Source organism: Strigops habroptila, chromosome 21, assembly GCF_004027225.2.
Source record: "Strigops habroptila isolate Jane chromosome 21, bStrHab1.2.pri, whole genome shotgun sequence".
Classification (NCBI taxonomy): domain Eukaryota; kingdom Metazoa; phylum Chordata; class Aves; order Psittaciformes; family Psittacidae; genus Strigops; species Strigops habroptila.
This window is the reverse complement of record NC_044297.2, coordinates 414,184-424,622: the sequence shown is the minus strand read 5'-3', so window position 1 is coordinate 424,622 and position 10,439 is coordinate 414,184. Positions and strand designations below refer to the sequence as shown.

The following is a 10,439-nucleotide window of genomic DNA, read 5'->3' as shown; positions in this document are numbered from 1 at the left end:
AAAAAAGAAAATACAAGAAAAAAAAGGGAAAATAAGACAAAAATAAGGGGGAAAATACAACAAAAAGGAGAGGGAAAAGAAAAAAGAAAAAGGAAAAATAAGAAAAAGGAAAAAATCGCGATAAAAAGGGAGAAAAACAAAAAGAAAGGGAAAAAGAAAATATAAGAAAAAAGGAAATAAAAGACAAGAAAAAGGGGAAAAATATAAAATAGAGAAAAAAGGAGGAAAAAGGGAAAATGCAGTAAAAAAGGAGAAAAAAGGAAGAGACAAGTGAAAGAAAAAGAAAAAGAAGAAAAGGAAAAGAAAATACTATAAAAATGGAGAGGGGGAAAGGGAAAAGACAAGAAAAAAGGAAAAATAAGACAAAAAAGGGGGAGAATAGAATAGAAAGGGAGTGAAAAGACTTTAAAAAAGGAGAAGAAAAGAAAATATAAGGAAAAAATACAAGAAAAGAGGAAAAATAAGAATAAGGGAAAAAAGAAAATACAATTAAAAGGGAGGAAAAAGAAACTACAATAGAAAAGGAGGAAAAAAGACAAGAAAAAAGGAAAAATACACTTTAAAACGTGGGAGAAAAAGGGAAAAAGCAAGAAAAAAAAAAGGGAAAAAAAGAGAAAACCCCAGAAAATAGGAAAAGCACAAGATAAAAGCCACTTTATTCACGTGCAGTTCCCCCCCCATTAGTTACAAGTTATTAACACAAAGCCAGGCTGAGACCTGGCCAGGACTCATCACACCTCCCATGGCAGCCAAGCCCCCTGAGTGGGGCAGAAACCCTTGTTTGAACCCGTTTGAACCCATTTTAACCCATTTTAAGTGATTTTTCAGCCCCAAACCTGGGGTTTCCAAGGCCTTTTTCTGCTGCAAACCCAGTTCTGCTGCTATGTGGAGGGGGAAGCTGGGAATGAAGGAATCGCCATGGCAACCCCTGGGCTGGTTTGGGGGAATTTGGGGGTGCTGCTGGCTGTGCCCCCCTTCTACGGGGCCATCCATATCCCTATGGACCCCCCCACATCCAGCGCCACGCTGTGGGGTGCAGCCGTGGGGCAGAGGAGCTGCCGCAGGACACGGTGCTGGCGGCGTGCGCAGCCCCACGGCCCCGGCCCCGTTCGCACGACCTCTCCCAGCCCGAGCATCGTCCCAGCGCGCCGGGACGGGAGAGCAGCCAGGCTGGGAATGGGCTTCCCAAAGCTCAGCCAGGGTCAGGCGGGATGGAGGCGGGGAGATGGGGCCGCATCCCATGGGAAGGGGAGCGCTGGTGTGGTGGTACCTCGGTGTGGGTCACCACGTGCCATGGTGAGTCGTGGTGCATCAGCGTGAGTGAGGATGCACTGTCACGACACAGCAGTGTGGGTCGCAATCTCCTGCTGTGGGTCATGACATGCCATTGCAAGCGTGGGTTGCCGTTCCCTGCTGTGGGTCACGATACCCCATCGTGCAGCACAATACACCAGTGTGGGTCACGATATGGTGGTGGTCACCACACTGGTGTGGGTTATTCCAGCCCAGTTGTGGGTCACAACCCATGAACCCTCTTGACATGCATCACCCTCAGCCCAGGGCAGGCAGCACAACCCCTATACGAGCCTCCCGTGAATCCCCACTGGGCCCCCGGGGGGGTTGAACGCCCTCGGGGCCAGCAGCTGCTTCATCACTTGGGCTTGTGTTTAATTAATTATTATCAGTATTATTTATTCCTTCCATTATTTATGGTGCTGCCCTAAATAACCAACCCCCCCGTCCAGACATCATGTTCCTGCTCCTGTCCTCAAGTGTCCCCAAGGCATGTGGGGACACACACGACGCAATGACACCCCCGGGCCCCCCCCTTGATAAAAAGGGAATGGTTTCCTTATTCCAAAATAGCTTTTATTGTTGAAAGGTGGTGTCTTGGGGGGGGTCTCTTGGGATGGATCCCCCCTGCTCCATGTGCCGGGTCTCCAGGGAAACCTGGCAACAAGCAGGGATGGGGGGGACCCATCTTCACTTTGGGGGGCTTCAAAGCTCAACCCAAGCGCAGGCGGGAGGAGGAGGAGGAGGAGGAGGAAGGGGGCGCGGGGAGCCCCTCACCACGGCGTCGTGGCTCGGCAGCGGCACAGGAGCCGCCGGAAAGCCTTGCGGAAGTCCTGGTTGAACACGGTGTAGATGACGGGGTTGAGGGAGCTGTTGCAGTACCCGATCCAGAAGAAGAACTGGAAGACGCCGTCGGGGACCTTGCAGTGCCGGGGGCAGAGCGCGCCCAGGCTGTAGAGGAAGAAGAAGGGGAACCAGCAGAGCACGAAGACGCCGATGACCACGGCCAAGACGAAGGTGAAGCGCTTCTCCCGGTTCACCTGAGTCTTCCTCCTCCAGGGGTTCAGCGCCGGCGGGTGATGTGCCAACACCACCCGCCCCGTCCCGGTGGCCACCGTATCCCTGCGGAGTCCCTCGGGTGGCGGCGACGTCGCTGCCCCAGCGCTGGAGGACGTTGGCGGCTCCTCGGGGCTCAGCAGCGAGGTCCTGTCCACCGGTGGCAGGTCCCCACCGGCCGCTGCGGGGCCGCTCGGTGGCACCGCCGGGGGTTTGGTGGTGCCGGAGCGGGAGCGGTGGCGGCGCCTGGCGATCAGGTAGATGCGCAGGTAGACGAGGATCATGATGAGACACGGGGCGAAGAAGGAGCCGACGCTGGAGGAGAGGATGTACCAGGCCTCCTCGTTGAGCTTGCACTGCGGCCGCTCGCCCTCCACCGCCTTCTTCTCACCCTTGTAGACCAGCGGCGGGAGGGAGATGGCGGCGGCGATGGTCCACACGATGAGGATGCTGCACTTGATGCGCCGCGGCGTCCGCTTGGCGTTGTACTCGATGGCGCGGCTCACGGCCCAGTACCGGTCCAGGCTGATGGCGCAGAGGTGCACGATGGACGAGGTGCAGAACAGCACGTCCAGAGCCAGGTAGATCTCACACCACGTCTTCTCGAAGTACCAGTAGCCCAAGAGCTCGTTGGCCAAGGAGAAGGGGATGATGAGGGTGGCCACCAAGATGTCGGCGGCCGCCAATGACACCAAGAAGAGGTTCTGGGGCGCCCGCAGCGAGCGGCTGCTCAGCACGGCCATGATCACCAGCGCATTGCCCGCGATGGTGAAGAGCACCAGGAAGGTGATGGCAGCGGCGATGGCGGCGGTGGCTTGGACCGAGTACCCGCCCGTGGGGCTCCCCATGCTCCCAGAGCCAGCGTCCATCCGGCCGCCGTGCTCAGCGGTGCCGAGGGATGCGGGAGGACCAGGACACGGGGTGCTGGGGGACACTGGTGTCCCTTCCCATGCTGCCTGATGGGCTGCCTGCCCTGCCTGCAGCTCCTTACCCTGCCTGCCCCACCCCGCTCTGCCTGCCCCCCCCTTACTGTGCCTGCCCCCCCCTTACTGTGCCTGCCGCACCCTTGCCGTGCCTGCACCCCCTTACCCTGCCTGCATCCCCTTACCCTGCCTGCACCCCCTTACCCTGCCCTACCTGCAGCCCCTTACCCTGCCTGCACCCCCCTTACCCTGCCCTGCCTGCAGCCCCTTACCCTGCCTGCACTCCCTTACCCTGCCTGCACCCCCCTTACCCTACCTGCACCCCCCTGCCCTGCCTGCACCCCCTTACCCTGCCCTACCTGCACCCCCCTTACCCTGCCTGCACCCCCTTACCCTGCCCTACCTGCACCCCCCTGCCCTGCCTGCACCTCCCTTACCCCGCCTGCACTCCCCTTACCCTGCCTGCACCCACCTGCCCTGCCCACACCCTACCTCTTGCCGCCGCTGCCGGTGCCGCTGCCCATCCCTGCCGGTACCGGTGTCAGTGTCGGTGCCGGTTACCGGTGCCGGTATCGGTGCCGTTGCCGCCGGGCTCTGCGCTGCCGAGCGCCCCCTCCGCGGGGTTTTAAGCGGACGCGGGGTGGGGAGAACGAGCCGCCGCCCCCGGGGCGGAACCGGGAGATGGGACCCGGTGGGGCTGCGCTGGGCTCCGCTCCTTCCCCAGGCCCCCCCGGCACCCACATCCCCCCGTACCCGGGTCCCCCCCCAGCACCCCTAAACCCCCCCGACCCCCAGCACCCTCCATGCCCCCATCCAGCTCTTCGTCCATCAGATCTTTCACCTCCTGATTTGGGCTTTTCCCCCCCTTTTTAGGCTCTGAGGATGTGTTTGCAGCCTCAAATCTGATCCCAGCAAACCCCACTCTGCCCTTCCCCACGCTCCAGCCACAGGACCAGAAGCAGATCCGAGTCCCAAAGGCTCTTTTCCATCCAAAGAAGCATATTTGGTTTTATTTTCCCTCCTTTGAATCACTTCTTTCAGTGCCAACACACACAGTGATGCCCCGGGGACACCCCACGTGCAGAGGATGTGCTGTCTCCAACAGCCAGCACCCCACCAGTAACACCCAATGGGCCATTCCCCACCCTCCTGGGTGCTGCTGGAGTCAGGATTGTGCTTGGGAACCCCATCCCCGTGCTCCAGCATTGCTAAACTGGGGGTACAGACAGATGGGAGCGTGGATGTGGGTCAGACACACGGACTATCCCAGCCCCACGGGTGACAAACGCACCCGCTCACGTTTTCCTCCTTCACATCCAGAGATTTCAGCCTGGAGAGGGTTGTTTCGGGGGGGTTTATGCAACAAGACCTCTCCCCTCAGTGGCATTCCAGGCTCCTGGCTCGGCCATGGAACCCTGTCCTCACCCTACACCCACCATCGAGCCCCATAACCGACACTGGGAGCTGATCCAGGCTTTCCCTATGGATCCTCTCCCTGCGTTTCAGACGAGCCGGGGTTCACCCTCCAGGTCACACAGGCCGGTGAAGCTGAGCTCCCGGCTGGAGGGGGAAGGAGGGGACGGAGGGTCAGCACCCTCGGCTGTGGGGCCGCGGCTCACGAAGGCTTCCAGGGATTTCAGGAGCTGCTTCGGCTTCCTTTTGATGGATAACTCCAGCTCTGGGGAGGGCAGAGGGGAAAGCATGAGGATGGAGAGCCGGGATGGGGTCAGGGATGTGGTAATGCTGCTGCCCTACAGATCCCCTCAGGAAAGGCTGTTCCGTTTTCCTCACCAAACCCCAGCTGAGCTCAGCACCATCCCAAGATCCCCCCATAACAGAAGCCCAGGATGAAGCACGAGCCTGGTGGCAACAGCCAGATCCCATTTGAAGCAGGAGCTGTTGGAAAATGCAGGGAAAACCCCACCCCATGGGGCACTCGGGTAGTTAAAGTGTTGAACAAACTGCGTGTGAAGCTGAAACAAGGAGTGGTTGGGGGTTCCTGGGTGTTACGACCCTCAGGCTGGGCTCAGCAGGACACTAAGAACATGCTGGGTTTGGCCTCGGGTTCTTTTCCTTGGGAAAGAAGGAGGAAAATCCGGGAAACAAACCCTTCAGGAGGAAGCAGGAGTCGGCGATGGTCTTGTGCTCCCACTTCCAGACACGGTAGAGCCGCAGGAAGGCGGCTGCATAGAGGTCGTTGAGCACAGCGATGACCTGCTGCCGGCGGTTGCATTCCCTGGAAGAGGCGGAGAGGGGCTGAGCCAGTGTCTGGAGCACCGGGAGGCAGCTCCAGATCCCAAAACCCCTCCTGGCCTGGCTACGGAGCTGCCGGAACCCACCGGGAGAGCCGCTCCTCCCTCAGGGCCTGAAGGACGATGCGGGTGATGTTCACGGACATGATGCCGAAGGGGAACTCCTGCAGCAGAAGGAGTGTTACGGCAATCCCAGCACGCCGAGGTGCCCACACCACCTCCAGCCCTTCCACACCACCCCAAACCCATGGGATGCGGCCTGCAGGCGGCAAATCCATGCAGCAGGATAATGGCACTGAGGATACAGGCTTGGATGGACGCTGTGGGACAAGCCAAGCTTATATCCAGGATTAAACCCAATTAAATCCAAGATGAAAATGCCAAGTTTAAGGAGACCGGCTCCACTCACTCCTGTTTTTCACCTGGATCTTTGTGCTTCCCACTCCCGGAGCGTTAGGAATTGTCAGGGAGGCACCACCATGGGAGGACCTGCCTGGGTTTCGTGCTGGGACAGTTTGAAGATGTCCAGAGCCAGAGGCAGCATCTGGGGGTCCATGACAAAGAAGAGCATCTGCATCAAGGCCAGCATCCCTGTCCCTCGCAGGTCTGTCCCGGGATCCGTGCCTGGAAGGGTGGGACAAGCCTGGAATCACTCCCTGTCACCTCCCTGCTCCCATGGGCTTTTATACCGCTCAAATCCTGGCAAATCCCTTCAGGAATTGCATCCTGAGGGCAGCTTTTTGAGGCGTTTCCCAAACCAGCACTGTCACCTCTTCCCTGTCGGTGTTTCCCCCAGCCGTGTGCCCATTCCTAACCCTGCTCTAGGAATGTGCAGCTTTAAGCTCGACCTACCCCAGGGCTGTAAAGTGTCACCTAAAGCCAGTTGTGGAGCCAGAGGAGCCGCTGGGTTCAGGCTTTGTTAAACCTGTTCTATTGAGTCAACCAGCCCAAAGGTGCCAGCGAGGCCACATGTGACACCTTTAATCGTGTTGTCTCTCTTAATGACACTGTTTTTCTTACCCAGCTGAGGCCACCTCAGTGACAGAGCCCTGACCTGGGCCCCAGGAATGGGACACGGCTCATTAGCACTAATGAAGAGCATTAATGACACCACGGAGCTGGTGCAGGGCCTGGAGCACAAGTGTGGTGAGGAACAGCTGAGGGACCTGGGGGGGTTTAGTCTGGAGAAGAGAAGGCTCCTGAAGGGGAGACCTTAGAGCAGCTCCAGTGCCTAAAGGGGCTCCAGGAAACCTGGAGAGGGGCTTTGGACAAGGGATGTAGGGACAGGCCAAGGGGAATGGCTTTAACCTGCCAGAGGGGAGATGGAGATGAGCTCTGAGGCAGCAGCTCTTCCCTGTGAGGGTGCTGAGGCGCTGGCACAGGGTGCCCAGAGAAGCTGTGGCTGCCCCATCCCTGGCAGTGTTCAAGGCCAGGTTGGACACAGGGGCTTGGAGCAACCTGCTCTAGTGGAAGGTGTCCCTGCCCGGGGCAGGGGTTGGAGCTGGAGGAGCTTTAAGGTCCCTTCAACCCAAACCAGGCTGGGATTCCATGAAATCACCCTGAGAAGCAGCTGGGAAGGAGGGAGAACAAGGACCAAACCCTTTACCCTGCGTCTGCATCCCACCTCCGGCGGAGGGAATGGGACCAGCGTGATCTCTCCCAGCAAAGCTTTGCTCCCGAGGCCTCTCCCTCTGCCCTACCCTGAAATCCAAGTTCTTCCCAGTGCGCCCCATAGCGCGGGCAGCCCAGGCGGGAGCGGGTGAGCTTCTTGTAGATGGTCTGCAGGATCCTCATGTGCACGCTCTCGTTGTCATCCAAAGCACCTGGCAGAGAGAAACCACCCCTCAGCACCCAAACCCCGCCCCCGGCACCCAAACCCCGCCCCCGGCACCCAAACCCCGCCCCCGGCACCCAAACCCCGCCCCTCGGCACCCAAACCCCGCCCCTCGGCACCCAAAAACCGCCCCTCGGCACCCAAAAACCACCCCTCAGCACCCAAACCCTGCCCCTTGCCACCCAAAATCACCTCCCAGCACCCAAACCCCGCCCCTCGGCACCCAAACCCCGCCCCTCGGCACCCAAACCCCGCCCCTCAGCACCCAAACCCTGCCCCCTGCCACCCAAAATCACCTCCCAGCACCCAAACCCCACCCCTTGGCACCCAAAACCCACCCCTTGACACCCAAACCCACCCCTCAGCACCCAAAAACTACCCCTTGGCACCCAAACCCACCTCCTAGCACTCAAACCCCACCCCTTGGCACCCAAAACCCCCTGGCACTCAAAACCCACCCCTTGGCACCCAAAACCACCCAAAACCCCCTGGCACCCAAAACGCACCCCTTGGCACCCAAGCACACTTCTTAGCACCCAAAACCTGCGCCTGGCACCCTAAAACACTTCTCAGCACCAAAAATCTGCCCCTTGGCACCCAAATCCCACCTCTCAGCACCCAAAAACCACCCCTCAGCACCCAAACCCCACCCCTTGGCACCCAAACCCCGCCCCTTGGCACCCAAACCCCGCCCCTTGGCACACAAACCCCGCCCCTCGGCACCCAAACCCCGCCCCTCGGCACCGAAAACCACCTCCCAGCACCCAAACTCTACCCCTTAGCACCCAAACCCCACCCCTTGGCACCCAAATCCCAACCCTTAGCATCCAAACCCCACTCCTTGGCATCCAAACCCACCTCCTAGCACTCAAACCCCACCCCTTGGCACCCAAAACTCCCTGGCACCCAAACCCCACCCTTTGGCACCCAAGCACACTTCTTAGCAGCCAAACCCTGGCCCTTGGCACCCCAAAACACTTCTCAGCACCCAAAACCTGCCCCTTGGCACCCAAACCCCACCCTTTGGCACCCAAACCAACACAGAGCCATGGTGGAGAAAGAACCCCCCCCACCAGCAGAGTAAAGCCAGAGCCCGGCTGGACGTGAACCCCCGCGGGCAAGAACGGGTGATGGTGCCAAGGGGAACACCCCAGCCGCGCTCATCCCGCTGGATGGAGGCGGGAAGAGCAGGACGAGGTCCCCTGGAGCCACTCACACTGCGCCATGGCCAGCGCCAGCTCCTGCTCCCCCCGCAGCTGCGGCTGGAGCCGGGGGGGCCCGAAGAGGAAGCGAAGCAGAGCAGCCAGGCCCCGGCGGCGCCGCGGAGCACGCACCTTCCTCTGCACGGGAGAGAACGCGCCAGGGCACGATGAGGGATGGGGCCGAGGAGAATCCCATGGGAGAGGCGGGAGGGAGGGAGGGGATCACGCAGGGAGCTGAGGGAAGGGGAAAGGGAAGGAGGGAGCTGCCTCTCCCCTCTCCTACTTACTAAAGCTCCCCCCAGAGAGGGCGAGCGCGGGGCCCTGCCCGTACCCTGCACTCGCCGAGCTCGGCCGCCTGGAAGAACTGCAGCGCTTCCCTGAAGGAGATGGGGGCTGCGGCCACCGGTGTCCCCCCGAGCCCTGCGGGGGGCAGAGAACGGGGTCACCCCCCCAGCTCCTCCATCCCAGCACAGTGTGATGGGGAACGGCTGAGGGACCTGGGGGGGTTTAGTCTGGAGAAGAGAAGGCTCAGGGGGGACCTTATCGCTCTGTGCAACTGCCTGACAGGAGGATGGAGCCAGGACGGGGCTGGTCTCTGCTCCCAAGGTACAAGTGATGGGACAAGAGCAAACGGCCTCAAGCTGCACCAGGGCAGGTTTAGATGGAGATGAGGAACAATTCCTTCCCCAAAGGGTGCTCAGGCATTGGAACAGGCTGCCCAGGGCAGGGCTGGAGTCACCGTCCCTGCAAGTGCTCACACCCCGTGTAGCCGAGGCCTCAGTGCCATGGGGCAGTGGTGGCCTTGGCAGTGCTGGGAACGGTTGGACTTGATGAGCTTAAAGCTCTTTTCCAACCCCACTGATTCCATGATTCCCAGCCGGGAGCTTGCTCCCAGCAGGACAGTGAGGACTTCAGGAGTCTCCCTGCTTTTCCAGACACCCGGCTCTTTCCCGAGCTCGCCCCTCTCCCAGATAACACCTCCCAGACCTTCCCCATCAACCCCTTATCCCGGCGCCAGCTGTACCTGACTGGATCTCTTCCACAGCCTCCCATTCCTCCCGGGCTCGCTGCAGCTCCTCACTGATCTCTCCTATAAGAAGGGCAGAGGTGTCGCAGACCCATGGAGGCGGATTTGCGCCCTTCTCCCAGAGCTGCTCAGGGCAGGATTCCCCTTCTCTGGGGATAAAACCTGGCTGAGGCGCTGTGGGGTTTCTCTTTGGAAGCTTTATGGAATCACGGAATGGTTTGGGTTGGGAAGGACCTTAAAGCTCATCCACCTGCCACAGGGTCTGCTCTAGTGGAAGGTGTCCCTGCCCACGGCAGGCTGCTGGAACCGGATGAGCTTTAAGGTCCCTTCATCCCAAACCATTCCATGATTCTGAGGCAAAGCCAGAGCGATCCATGCAGGGTTCCTCGGGCTCTCCCTCACGGGGAAACACCGGGATAACGCCTTGGAAGGGGAGTTAAGACTCACCATCACCCGCGGGCGGCTCCGCTCCCTGCACCAGCGCCCGCAGGAGCCCGTTCTGCCCCAGAGTTGAGAGCTGGGGGGGGGGGACACGGGGACACGCGTCACGCACCGGAACGGACCCCGCAACCCCACCGCTCCCGAGCGCTTCCCGCCGCGGGACACGCACGGGGAGGGACTTGCCGGGCGGGGGGAACCGCTGCCGCTCCTCGGGCTGCTCCGAGCCCCCGGCGCCTCCGCTCATGCCCTGCGCGGAGAGCGAACGGGCCCGCCCCGCGGCGGGGCCCCAGCGGCGGCACCGGGGGGGGGGGGTGTGTCCCGGCGCCGCCGGTCACGGCTCCGCCGCCGCGCAGTGCATGCCGGGAGCTGTAGTCAGGTTCCCCCCTTTACCAGAGGGGGCACCCGCGGGAC

The 10,439-nt window shown here is 60.3% G+C and overlaps 2 protein-coding genes across 8 annotated transcripts; both read right to left on the bottom strand.

Moving 5' to 3' along the window:
* Positions 1-681: 681 nt before the first annotated feature.
* Positions 682-3,330, bottom strand: ADRA2B (adrenoceptor alpha 2B). The gene has a single exon (XM_030510010.1). It carries the CDS (start codon positions 3,216-3,218, stop codon positions 2,067-2,069), a length of 1,152 nt encoding a protein of 383 aa, XP_030365870.1. The 5' UTR covers positions 3,219-3,330; the 3' UTR covers positions 682-2,066.
* Positions 3,331-4,251: 921 nt separating this feature from the next.
* Positions 4,252-10,381, bottom strand: ELMOD3 (ELMO domain containing 3). 7 transcript variants are annotated; one of them, XM_030510011.2, is made up of 10 exons: positions 10,198-10,381; positions 10,035-10,104; positions 9,585-9,650; positions 8,892-8,980; positions 8,575-8,698; positions 7,225-7,347; positions 6,018-6,148; positions 5,612-5,688; positions 5,381-5,508; positions 4,252-4,950 (listed from the first exon to the last, which is right to left on the bottom strand). In XM_030510011.2, exons 1-10 carry the CDS (start codon positions 10,270-10,272, stop codon positions 4,775-4,777), a joined length of 1,059 nt encoding a protein of 352 aa, XP_030365871.1. In that variant the 5' UTR covers positions 10,273-10,381; the 3' UTR covers positions 4,252-4,774. The 7 variants fall into 7 exon arrangements, with proteins under 7 accessions (XP_030365871.1, XP_030365872.1, XP_030365874.1 ...); XM_030510012.1 differs by having other exon boundaries at positions 9,585-9,647; positions 10,198-10,362; XM_030510014.1 differs by having other exon boundaries at positions 8,848-8,980; positions 10,198-10,347.
* Positions 10,382-10,439: the final 58 nt, after the last annotated feature.

Coding starts and splice junctions, on each gene's coding strand:
- ADRA2B (XM_030510010.1), bottom strand. CDS start 3,218: ATGGACGCTGGCTCTGGGAGCATGGGGAGCCCCACGGGCGGGTACTCG.
- ELMOD3 (XM_030510011.2), bottom strand. CDS start 10,272: ATGAGCGGAGGCGCCGGGGGCTCGGAGCAGCCCGAGGAGCGGCAGCGG. Junction 8,699..8,891: donor CCGAGCTCGGCGAGTGCAGG/GTACGGGCAGGG, acceptor TCTCCCGTGCAG/AGGAAGGTGCGTGCTCCGCG. Junction 7,348..8,574: donor GGCGCTGGCCATGGCGCAGT/GTGAGTGGCTCC, acceptor TCTCTCTGCCAG/GTGCTTTGGATGACAACGAG.